This window comes from Bombina bombina, chromosome 3 (assembly GCF_027579735.1).
Source record: "Bombina bombina isolate aBomBom1 chromosome 3, aBomBom1.pri, whole genome shotgun sequence".
NCBI classification, from domain to species: Eukaryota; Metazoa; Chordata; class Amphibia; order Anura; family Bombinatoridae; genus Bombina; species Bombina bombina.
In genome coordinates, this window is record NC_069501.1 from 352,892,829 (window position 1) to 352,905,328 (window position 12,500).

Sequence of the window (12,500 nt, forward strand, 5' to 3'; positions counted from 1 at the left end):
AATGTTGAATACTGATATTGTAATGTTTTGTTGGTTATATTTGTTATTTGTTTTGTTTGATAAGTTATTTATATGCAGAAGGTTCTCACTGTTGTCATTATGTAATACTGTCCGGTTAACACCTCAATCACTTATGGTTAAGCATCCAACTCCTCAAGGTACGGGGCTAGTCATAGGCAATACTCACAGACCACTTGGCGGGATTACACATAGATGGCCCATGACCCAGCACACAGGCACTTACGGGACTTACCCTATAATACCATACATAGTGTTCACTTTAATTTTGGCTAGAAAATTCCACTGCTATAAAGGCACTGGTGTATCAGCCACCTCCAATGTCACCATTAGTCTGTACACCCCCCCATACAAACATGTTTGGTAGTCTGGTGCCCCCAACATCCTTAGCACAATCACCCACCCCGCCCCTCGGCTAGGTATCATCAGGAGGAGGACTCACTCTCACCCCCAATCCCGCTTGCATGAGCTATTGACCACTACCATATTCAATCTAGGCTGTGATATCATGTGCACACCACTTTCTTTTATGTATTTGTTATTAACTCTGCATTTTACCATAGATATTGATATGTTTTACCTGTTATTTTTGTGGTTTGGTAAACTGCCTACGTTTAGAAGGTATCAGAGGCTGCCATCATGTGGCTTAGTTGGGTTAAAGCTCCAACTATGTGGGTTTAATTATGCAACACTGCACTATGCGGGGATAATCACTGTGGATAGTATCAGACCACTGGGTGGGTTAACATACAGACGGCCCACACCTCAGAAAGCAAACATTCATTGGCGCAACCCTATAACACCTCATAGAGCGGTTATCTTAATTTTTGCTGGAAAATGCTGCTACTGTAACTGCTCCGGGAACTTACTGGTAGCACACATATCCCTATCATGTATGCCTGCCAATATACATACGCCCGGCAACCTGGCGCCCTTGCCTCTCATGGTACAATCCCCTACTCTGCCCCTAGAGTCTGGTCTAGAACGATTAGGTTTCACTAAGGTAGAGACCCACATTATGTTGACTGCTGCTGTACCTAAACTAGTTCAATACATCATGTGTGTATTACATCATCCTATGCATTTTATATTGGACCTATGCCTTCTTATAGGTCGAGCGCTGCTTTGTTATATGTTATATTACTGTGTTGGTACCCCGTCCTTGTCCTTTACCTTTCCCCCTTTTTTCAACCCCTTTTTTTTTTTTTTTTTTTCTTTCCTCTCATTGCTGGTAAACGTATTATAGTTTGACATGTCTCTAAAAGTAGTGACCTGGAATGTGGGAGGTATTCACTCCCCTATAAAGCGTAAGGCAATTCTCACACATCTTAGAAAACTGGGTACTGACGTTGCCTTATTACAAGAGACCCACCTAACAGACATAGAGCATCAGAAGTTACAGAGGGACTGGGTAGGACATATAGTATTCCTCTCACATACTAGTGCCAGTCGCGGCTTGGCCATTGCATTTGGAAAGAAAGTCTCAGTCAAAGTGGACAATTCCTATTTTGATAGGGACGGTAGATATATGATAGTACAGGCCATGGTAAATTCAGATAGATATGTATTTTGTAATCTCTATGCCCCTAATCATAAAGCGATGGGCTTCTGGACTGACTTGACACGACACCTAGCTCCACATATAGGCTCAAACCTGATAATTGGGGGGGACTTTAATATCTCACCCACACACACCTTAGACAGACTTTGGCTGGAACCACACTCTTTTCGGGACCCCAAATCAAACTATAAAGCTAGATATGAAACAAAAATCTTTGGTATGTTGGAGGCCGACCGGGGGGTCTGTGACATCTGGAGGTTGCAGAACCCAGAAGGAAAAGATTATACATGCTTGTCCAAAGCTAAACACACACTATCCAGAATTGACCTTTTCATGATGGCCTGTAACTTAATCACCCACATTCATAGGTGTAAAATACACAACATCCTACTATCAGATCATGCACCTGTGGAGCTAACACTTGGAACCCGGGGGCCGCGGTCCAAGAGGAACATCCTTAGATTCCCTACATATTTATCTACTTCAGAGGCATTCTCTAGATTCTTGCGACACACTTGGACAGACTTTGTCACAGACAACGCTGCTCATGTAGATGACACACAGCTCTTCTGGGACACGGCGAAAGTGGTGTCTGCGGGGGCCATAATCTCTTATGTTTCGAAACTGCGACATAACACACAATATAAATATAGATCCTTGCAGAGACAGTTGGGACTGTCTTACCAATCTTACTTACAAGCTAAGACAAAAACAAACTATGAGACATATATAGCGAGTAAAGCAGAGCTGGAGGCCTTTATGAAACAACAAACCGCATCTGGGCTACTGAAGACTGTGGGTAGATATTACAGGTTCGGGAGCAGAGCAGGTAAAATGATCGCGTCTCTGACAAGACCGCAGGCATCTAGGACCAACATAGCAGCAATTAGATCACGAGGCGTGACACACACTAAACCGGCTGACATAGCACAATGCTTTGCACAGTTCTTCGCATAATTATACACAAACCAAGACAGAGCCCCGGAGGGTGTCCAGGCTCAGTTTTGGCAATCGATGCAACTCCCTCAAATAACGCAAGAGCAGAGTGATGCACTCAATGCCCCCATAACTGTGGAGGAGTTGACATCTACTCTAAGGTCTCTGCCGACGGGCAAGGCGTCGGGCCCTGACGGCCTACCGGCCGAATTCTATAAGTTGCTTCAACCCCAAATCACACCCACTTTGACCAATTTGTACAATGCTCTCCTACATACGGAAGCATCTCCCTCCAATAATTTCACGGCGGCTCACATTACACTTATTCCCAAGCCAGGGAAAGATCTCTCCTTACCAGGGTCTTACAGACCAATATCGCTGCTGAACACAGACTACAAACTGTTCATGAAGATTCTAGCGAACAGACTAAAAGTAGTCCTTCCAGACATTATACACCCTGATCAAACGGGTTTCGTGTTCAAACGCTCGTCGGTGGTGAATCTCCGTAGGGTGCTGCAAGTCATAGAGCACTATTGGATAAAGGGACAGGAGAGATCTGAGGGGGTCAAATCGGAGGCCTTCCTGCTATCCTTGGATGCAGAGAAGGCCTTCGACAGGGTGGAGTGGCCTCACCTAGTAGATCCCATGTACAAATTTGGCTTCAGGGGTCCATTTCTAGAGATCATAAACAAAACGTATCAACACCCGACAGCACGGGTTATGGTGAATGGGCTCTTTTCATCAGATTTTCAGTTACAGAGAGGCACCAGGCAAGGGTGCCCTCTGTCGCCGTTGCTTTTTAACATAGCATTGGAGCCCTTGGCTTTGAAGCTGCGGCAAATTTTTCCAGGAATAACGATAAAAGGGGTTTCCCTGCTGTGATAACCAAAAGTTATCTAATATAGTGATGATTTAAATATGGAAAAATAAAGGTTTTGTTGCTCTTTTCTTAAAATAAGCAAGAGAAAATGATTTATTAAACTTACTTATTTAAGGTGAGTCATTAATTTTGTAATTGAAAGAATATTATGGAACTTCACAAAGGTATGAATATATAAATATTCAGGAAAGATTATGAGTAATTGAGATTTAAGTTCAGAGAAAGTCATATGTGTTACAAAATTATGCAACTGTAAATGCTGATTAAAGCAGATAAAGCAAAGCAAAGGATTAGGCTGCTTGATAAGGTAAAGGTAATTTCTTCACGCACTCACACTTTCATGCAATAAAATATATACACAGTCCAGACATACTAGCTAATATCCCAAACCGCAAACTACTGAATCAGATGAGAATCACAATAAAGGTTATAGGTATCTCCAATAACAAACAATGGTGTTTATAGTTTAACCTTTATGAATGAATAAATTGTAGCGTGGAGAGCGGTACTTATCTTAACAGTAGCGGTGTTATGAAGCGTGGGGAGCGGTAATGCCTTTTGGGTATAAAGGTTGAGAGGTAAGTTGCAGCTCTTAGGTTCAGCGTCTGTTTGGTGTGAGCGCGACTTCAGCGTGGAGAAAGAAGTTCCGTTTGGCGGATGAATCCGGAAGATGGTCTCGGTCAGGATAGAGGCAAAAGTAGATACCCAGCGGGTATCGAAGGCGAATGTGAAAGACCTGAAGGTTAAGCAACAAATGCACAATATGGTAGTAGCTCCACAGAGGAGCAAGGAGAAGTGAGAAACAACTTCAATTTTCAGGCCCTGATTAATGGGTAAGCACTTCCTTAAATAGGAAGGAAGTGCTAATGCAGGTTTTAGATTTAAAGGGATATCACATGCCCCCCTCCTCAGGGAATCACCCCTGGGGATTCTGCGTGAGGTTTAAGTGGATATTTCTTATGAAAGAACTTGATCAATCGGGGCGAATGGACTTCGGAATGAATGAGCCAGGAGTTTTCCTCAGGGCCGTAACCTTTCCATTTAATGAGATATTCCAGTTTATTTCTGTATATCCTAGAATCCAGTATGGATTCAACCTCGAATTCTTCTTGATGATCAACCATAACAGGTGGTGGCGGAATAGAAGAAGGATGGTTTTTGGTTGGGAATGGTTTCAACAATGAGATATGGAAAGAAGGATGTATTTTGTAGTCTTTTGGCAGTTTAAGTCTAACCACATTGGAATTTATCACATGTTCTATTGGAAACGGACCCAAGAATTGATTCGCAAGTTTTTTGCTAGGAACTTTGAGTTTAAGATTTTTTGTTGAGAGAAGTACCAAGTCCCCAACCTTATAATCAGGACCCCTACGATGTTTTAAGTCATAGTATGATTTTTGATATTGTTTGGCTTCATGTAGATGTCTTTTCAGGACAGTTAACCTTTCGTGGAGGTTAGATGTAAATTCAGTAGCTGTGGGAGAGTTTACAGATTTGTTAGAGAGAGATATAGTGTTTGGGTGGTAACCATATGTTGCAAAAAAGGGAGAAGTTTTGATTGAAGTACTTATGGAATTGTTATATGTGAATTCGGCCATGGGAAGAAAAACGGTCCAATCATCTTGGAGATGTGATATGTAGCATCGTAAGAATTGTTCTATGGTCTGATTAAGTCTCTCTGTGAGTCCATTAGTCTGGGGATGGAAAGCAGTGGTGTAAAGGTGGTCAATCTTAAGCAATTTACACAGAGATCTCCAGAAGGATGAGGTAAATTGCGTTCCCCGATCTGTAATTATGTTGGAGGGTAAACCATGTAGTCTGACTATGTGATCTATAAATACCTTAGCCGTAGTCATAGCTGAGGGTAATCCCTTAAGTGGGATAAAATGAGCTAGTCTGGTTAAATGGTCAATTATTACCATGATAGTATTATATTGTTGAGTGAGTGGGAGTTCAACAATAAAATCCATGGCTATGGTACTCCATGGTTTATCTGGGATTGGCAGAGGTGTAAGTAGACCAATTGGTCTCTTATGAACTAATTTATTTCGGGCACAATTTTCACATCCTGATACATAGTCATATATATATTTGTTCATGCCAGGCCACCAGAAATTACGACGGGTTAGTTCAATGGTCTTTTTAATTCCAGGATGACCAGACATTGTATCATCATGGGTGTGTGTGAGTATTGATGATCTCATGCTCTTGGGTATATATAATTGACTGTTATGATAGTACAATCCAGATTGAGAGTCTTTAACACAAGTATGGTGGGGTATTGAATCTTGTTTTAAAGCTTTGTGAACCTCTTGTTCTATAGGTGTCAGGACGCCTATGATTTTTTCAGGAGGGATAGTAAAATTAGGTGGTTCATGAGTTAAGCTTTCGTTTATACGTGATAAAGCATCAGCCTTAGTATTTTGACTGCCTGGTTTGTAGGTAATTATAAAGTTAAAACGGTCTAAAAATAGAGACCATTTCGCTTGTCTGGCTGTCAAAGTCTTGTTCTTTTTTAAATATTCAAGATTCTTATGGTCAGTAAAAATAATGAATGGAAGTTTAGATCCTTCTAGGAGGTGTCTCCATTGTTCAAGGGCACTCTTTATTGCTAACAATTCTTTGTCCCCCACACTATAATTACTTTCTGCACTAGTTAAGGTTCTTGAATAAAATGCAATGGGGTGAATTTCCCCATTCTCAACTTGTTGTTGGGAGAGTACTGCTCCTATGCCAGTATTAGAGGCATCTGCTTCAAGTTGGAATTGGAGATCAAAGTTGGGTAGTGATAAGATTGGTGCTGTAGAAAATAATTCTTTAAGTTTTTCAAAGGTTTCTTGAGCTTTTTGAGACCATTTAAATTTTTGATTAACACTAGTCAGTTGTGTCAGTGGTCTTACTATTGAAGAAAAGTTTTTAATAAACTTTCGATAAAAATTAGCGAAACCGATAAAGCGTTGTAACGCTTTTACAGTAGTGGGAGCTGGCCAATCTTTAATGGCAGACACTTTATCAGGATCCATTTGTACATGGTTAGGAGTTATTATATAACCTAAAAATTTTATCTTAGAGACATGGAATACACATTTTTCTAATTTAGCATATAATTTGTGCTCCTTGAGACGGGTGAGTACCCATCTTACATGCTTTTCGTGATCAGAGGGTGTTTTGGAGTATATTAGAATATCATCTAAGTAAATTATAACACAGATGTCCATAAGGTCGTGGAATATTTCATTAATAAAATGCTGGAATGTTGCAGGAGCATTGCTTAAGCCGAAGGGCATTACATTATATTGAAAGAGCCCATAACGGGTTCTAAAGGCGGTTTTCCACTCATGACCTTCTTTCATACGGATAAGATTGTAAGCCCCCTTAAGATCAAGTTTTGAATAAATTGTAGCTTCGTTTAAATGTTCCAATAATTCGGGTATGAGGGGTAGAGGATACCTGTTTTTAACAGTAATTTCGTTTAAAGCTCTATAATCAATAATGGGTCTTATTGTACCGTCCTTATTGCGTACTAAGAACATTCCAGCAGCAGCTGGAGATGTTGAGTGGGATATAAAACCTTTTCGGAGATTGTCGTCTAAATAGGAACGTAAGTAAGTAAGTTCCTCTTGTGAAAGTGGGTATATTTTTCCGTGAGGAATTTGAGAGCCCAGTATCAGATCAATTGGACAATCAAACTCCCTATGAGGGGGGAGGTTTTCTGCCTCTTTTAGATCAAACACCTCTGCCAGATCCTGATAAATTTCTGGTAGTTCGGATTCAATAGCAGAGATTAACTGATATGGATAACATGTTTTTAAACAGAATGGTGATGCTAATGATACCTGTGGAGTGGACCAGTCAATGCTGGGGTTATGTTTTTTTAACCATGTAAAGCCAAAAATAAGTGTATGCATGTGGATGGAAATTAAGTCAAAAGTAAGATATTCAGTATGTCCATTGTCAGTTGTCACTAGTAAAGGTATCGTTTGATGAGTAATGGGACCATGTTGTATGAGGGAACCATCAATAAGTTTAACTGAGACTGGTTGTGCCTTGCAAACAGTAGGAATTTTATTTAAATCAACAAAAGATATATCGATATAATTTCCGGCTGCCCCAGAATCGATCAATGCATTAGACTGCACGTTTTTCTGATCCCACTGTAAAGAAAGGTTAAGAGTCAATTGAGGGTTTTGAGTGAAGTGTAAAATATTATGTTTTGAATGAATCTTACCCTTCTTCTGCTTTTGAAGAATTGGGCAATTATTAACTGAGTGTTCCTTTTGCCCACAATATAAGCAAAGATTCTCAGATCTGCGTCTGGCCTTTTCTTCAGGTGTTAAAGGTCCTTTTATGGCTCCAATCTCCATTGGGGTCTGATTAGAAGTACTCTTTTCCTGGTTGGTTGTGTAAAGATACGGACGTCTAGGTGGTACGTCACAGGTAGCTCTCTCAGCCTTCCTTTCACGTATTCGCCGATCCAGGGTAGTACTTAATTTCATCAGTCCATTCAGGGTTTCTGGCATCTCCAAACGGGACAACTCATCTTTTAACAATTCTGAAAGGCCCAGTCTGAACTGGTTTTTCAAACTAATTTCATTCCATTTAGAATCATCTATCCACATTTGGAATTCAGTAATATAATCTTCTATATTCCTCTTACCCTGTTTTAGGGATCTCAGTTTCGTTTCTGCCGTCATCTGTGAATGAGAGTCCTCATATAAGGATGTCATGGCTAAAAAAAATTCTTCCAAGGAATCTAAAATTGGATGGTTATTCTCAAAATATCTATTAGCCCATGAGCGAGGCTCCCCCTGGAGGAAGGAGATGGTAGTACAAACCTTGATTCTCTCAGAGTGATAAGTTTTAGGCCTTAATGAAAAAAGTAATTTGCAAGCATTTTTAAAGTCTCTATATTCACTTCGTTTACCAGAAAAGGGTTGAGGATAGTTAATGTGAGGTTCAGGGACTTCTGAGCTCTTGGCTGGTAAACATTCTTTTACTAGAGTTTTAAGTGCTTTATTTTCTGATTGTACCTCAGTTAAGGCCCTGGCTAGATATTCTAATTTTTGATGGATGTTGGTGAATTCATTTTTTATTTCACTAGGATCCATCCTATATTTTACAGGTTATAACCTTATAGGCCTGAAAATTCTGTGATAACCAAAAGTTATCTAATATAGTGATGATTTAAATATGGAAAAATAAAGGTTTTGTTGCTCTTTTCTTAAAATAAGCAAGAGAAAATGATTTATTAAACTTACTTATTTAAGGTGAGTCATTAATTTTGTAATTGAAAGAATATTATGGAACTTCACAAAGGTATGAATATATAAATATTCAGGAAAGATTATGAGTAATTGAGATTTAAGTTCAGAGAAAGTCATATGTGTTACAAAATTATGCAACTGTAAATGCTGATTAAAGCAGATAAAGCAAAGCAAAGGATTAGGCTGCTTGATAAGGTAAAGGTAATTTCTTCACGCACTCACACTTTCATGCAATAAAATATATACACAGTCCAGACATACTAGCTAATATCCCAAACCGCAAACTACTGAATCAGATGAGAATCACAATAAAGGTTATAGGTATCTCCAATAACAAACAATGGTGTTTATAGTTTAACCTTTATGAATGAATAAATTGTAGCGTGGAGAGCGGTACTTATCTTAACAGTAGCGGTGTTATGAAGCGTGGGGAGCGGTAATGCCTTTTGGGTATAAAGGTTGAGAGGTAAGTTGCAGCTCTTAGGTTCAGCGTCTGTTTGGTGTGAGCGCGACTTCGGCGTGGAGAAAGAAGTTCCGTTTGGCGGATGAATCCGGAAGATGGTCTCGGTCAGGATAGAGGCAAAAGTAGATACCCAGCGGGTATCGAAGGCGAATGTGAAAGACCTGAAGGTTAAGCAACAAATGCACAATATGGTAGTAGCTCCACAGAGGAGCAAGGAGAAGTGAGAAACAACTTCAATTTTCAGGCCCTGATTAATGGGTAAGCACTTCCTTAAATAGGAAGGAAGTGCTAATGCAGGTTTTAGATTTAAAGGGATATCACACCTGCACTTGGCGTTATACGCCGATGACATGCTGCTCTTTGTGGATACGCCTTCCGTGCATATATCCCATATACTACGCACAATTGCGGACTTCGGCACCTTCTCGGGCTACAGAATAAACGCTGCAAAGTCGGAGATTTTGTGGCTGCAGAGACACCAGAATGTGAATCACTCCTATCCGTTTGTGGAGATATCGGGAGGACTCACCTACCTGGGTATTAAATTGCACCGGGACCCGTCTAAAATGTATGATCTAAATATATCTTCCAAGTGTTCGGAGCTGGTCTCCTTGCTGACGAACTGGGCTAACCTCCCCTTGGGCTTATCTGGTCGTATCAGTCTGACTAAAATGACGATCTTACCCAAGATTTTGTATCCCCTACTTATGTTGCCATTTCTGATTACAAAAAGGGATTTAAAGATCCTCACCCATGCAGTATCGCGATTCATATGGAGGGGTGGCAAATCACGGATTGCTACAGACAAACTACACCTCCCTTTCCAGGGGGGAGGCCTGGGTCTTCCAAATCTAAAACTTTACAATTGGGCGGCGCTGGCCAGGCTAGTAACTGACTGGCAACTAACTATGAATCACTTCTCCGAGCCGACTCTGGAGGAAGCGATTCTCGCGCCTCTGAAGCCGGCCTACCTTCCGTATGCAAAATTATCGTCCCTGCCACCTGCAATTGCCTGTAGTGTACTATATCGAGACCCGCTGAAAGCATGGCAAATGATTCACAAGTTCTTGGGGGTGGCCAGCCCTCCCCCTAGATACATACCTATTGCCGGGAATGCGGATTTCCCAGCAGGAAGTGAGCATGAACCATTTCTCATATGGAAAACTCTCGGTATCAGAGTTTTGGGGGATGTTTTGGACCCTCTGCTTCGCACTATACGCTCTTTTCAGGAGCTACAGACTAAACACCGGATCCCGCATCGGCATTTCTATGCATATCTCCAACTGCGACACTATGCAACGTCCCTACAGACAACCAACGCTGGTTTCTGGGACCCATCGCCTTTCGCCATAGCGCAGACACTATTTCAGGTGGGGAGATTTTCTCTCTCGTACTTCTATACCCGCATGGTGAGACAAACAGAGACTCTAATCCAAACCAACATGCTGACGAGACTGGTCGCGGACCTTTCAACGGCGGTGACGGTACAAGACTTAATGGACAGCCTAGACCTTGCAAGACGGGCTACACTTGCGATTACTCTCAGGGAGGCACAGGTCAGACTACTTCACAGAGATTATATCACACCTCATAGACTATCTAAATGGAGTGATCGGTACCCCAACCGATGCATTAAATGTAGCAGTGTATCCCCTTCTTTCCTACATTATTGGTTTGCCTGCCCGATTACCAGACGCTTCTGGGGCCATATGCAATACTGGGTTACAACCACGTTCCATATAGAGATAGAGATAACAACAGCGGAGATTTACCTCTTTAAGTGGGGCGACGCACATAAACGACACCATCAGATACTAACATTATGCATGTTGCTGGCGAGGAAGTGCATCTTGTCTAGATGGACCTCCAAACATCCTCCAACTATAGCTCAGTTTAAACGTTTACTAATCAGACAGCTATACATAAAGCAATATGATGCACGCTTAGATACGATGCGTAGACTAAGGCCGTTTTGGAAAAAATGGTGCCCGTTTATAAATACCCTACACAGGGACTTGAAAGACCAAATCCTAAAACCGTTCTTACACTCCGAAATACTCGCTCAATATTGGAGAGGGTGGTGATGCATCATTGGTGCAACCTGACCCCCCTAATGAGCGTGCCAACGGCGCGACTCTCCCAACGGAGATTATGCTTTTTTAATATTTCCACCCTTTCTTTTTTTTTTTTTTTTTTCCCTTTTCCTCTCTCTCTCCGCTCTCTTCCCCCCCCCCTTCCTCCCCTGTCCCTCTTCCAGGAAGAGTAATCTCAGGGTAAATTTAAGGCTTTGCCGTTAGTATGTTATATAATGTTATACACTGTTTAGATGTTTGATAATTAAAAGAAAGAACATTTTGTAAAATCAGGGCAGATATGACGGACTTTAACCTGTGATTATAAAGAGACTCTTATTCAGATGCACCAAGGTTATTTGAATCATTCTCGGATGTACGACCTACTATTCATCATGGAATAAAACTTTGTTAACACACCCCACCATGTCTTGCTCCGGGAACCTGTATCATCATGATGTATTTGTTATCTTGTAACTTGCATTTGCCAATGACCTTGCATCTGATTCTTCTGATTGTTCCTGTTGTATTTGTTCCTGACTAATAAAAAGAATTTAAAAAAAAAAAAAAAAAAAATGGTTATAAGGGGCTAAAAGTAGCGGCTAAGGGGTGTTAGAAAAAAAACGGCACTGAAAAGTGCATTTACAAAGCAGTCTATGAGAACTCTGTGTTCCCTGAAAATATATATGTATATGCTTGTATACATATGCATTTAAGTGTTAATATGTGAATATACATATATAAACACATAAAATACATATGTATACATATTAATATACATATATTTACAATTGCTGACCATTGTTGCTCAGCTTACCTCCTTCACTGCGCTAGTTCTCATGCTGTGTTTCACAGCATGAGAACCAGGCTTCTATTGGACCCCTTTGGAAGTGCGCTCTATTGAGGTTGCGTTCTCATTGCGGGCCACTTAAAATACCAGAGCAGAATTACATGCACTGGTATTACGAGTGGAGCGCAAATATATGTGCCATTTTGTGCTCCACTCCTAATCTGGTACTTAAGGTTGTTTGTAGGTTTGTTGCAGTGCAGTAAATAATTTCTTATGCATGAATAAAATAATAATTTTAAGGTCTCTTTAATTATGCTAATTAATATGAACATTATTTTCACTGATTGTTTTAAGTACATATTCACATGTTTTTTTAATATAAAATATTAACATATTTACTGTGTGATAGTTTATTAAATATTTGTTTGGTTTTTTTCTAGGTCATCAAATAGCCATGCACAGTTGAAAGGTCGTGACCTGTTAACACTTAAAAACTATAGTGCTGAAGAAATAAAG

The 12,500-nt window shown here is 40.5% G+C and overlaps 1 protein-coding gene across 1 annotated transcript in view; it reads left to right on the forward strand.

Annotated features, from left to right (window-relative positions):
- Positions 1 to 12,500, forward strand: part of OTC (ornithine transcarbamylase) — a 104,164-nt gene that overhangs the window by 23,494 nt on the left and 68,170 nt on the right. Inside the window, exon 2 of the mRNA XM_053706470.1 lies at positions 12,425 to 12,500. This exon is cut by the window's right edge and continues 54 nt beyond it. Within this exon, the coding sequence (XP_053562445.1) occupies positions 12,425 to 12,500 (76 nt within the window). The remainder of the gene's footprint in view (positions 1 to 12,424) is intronic.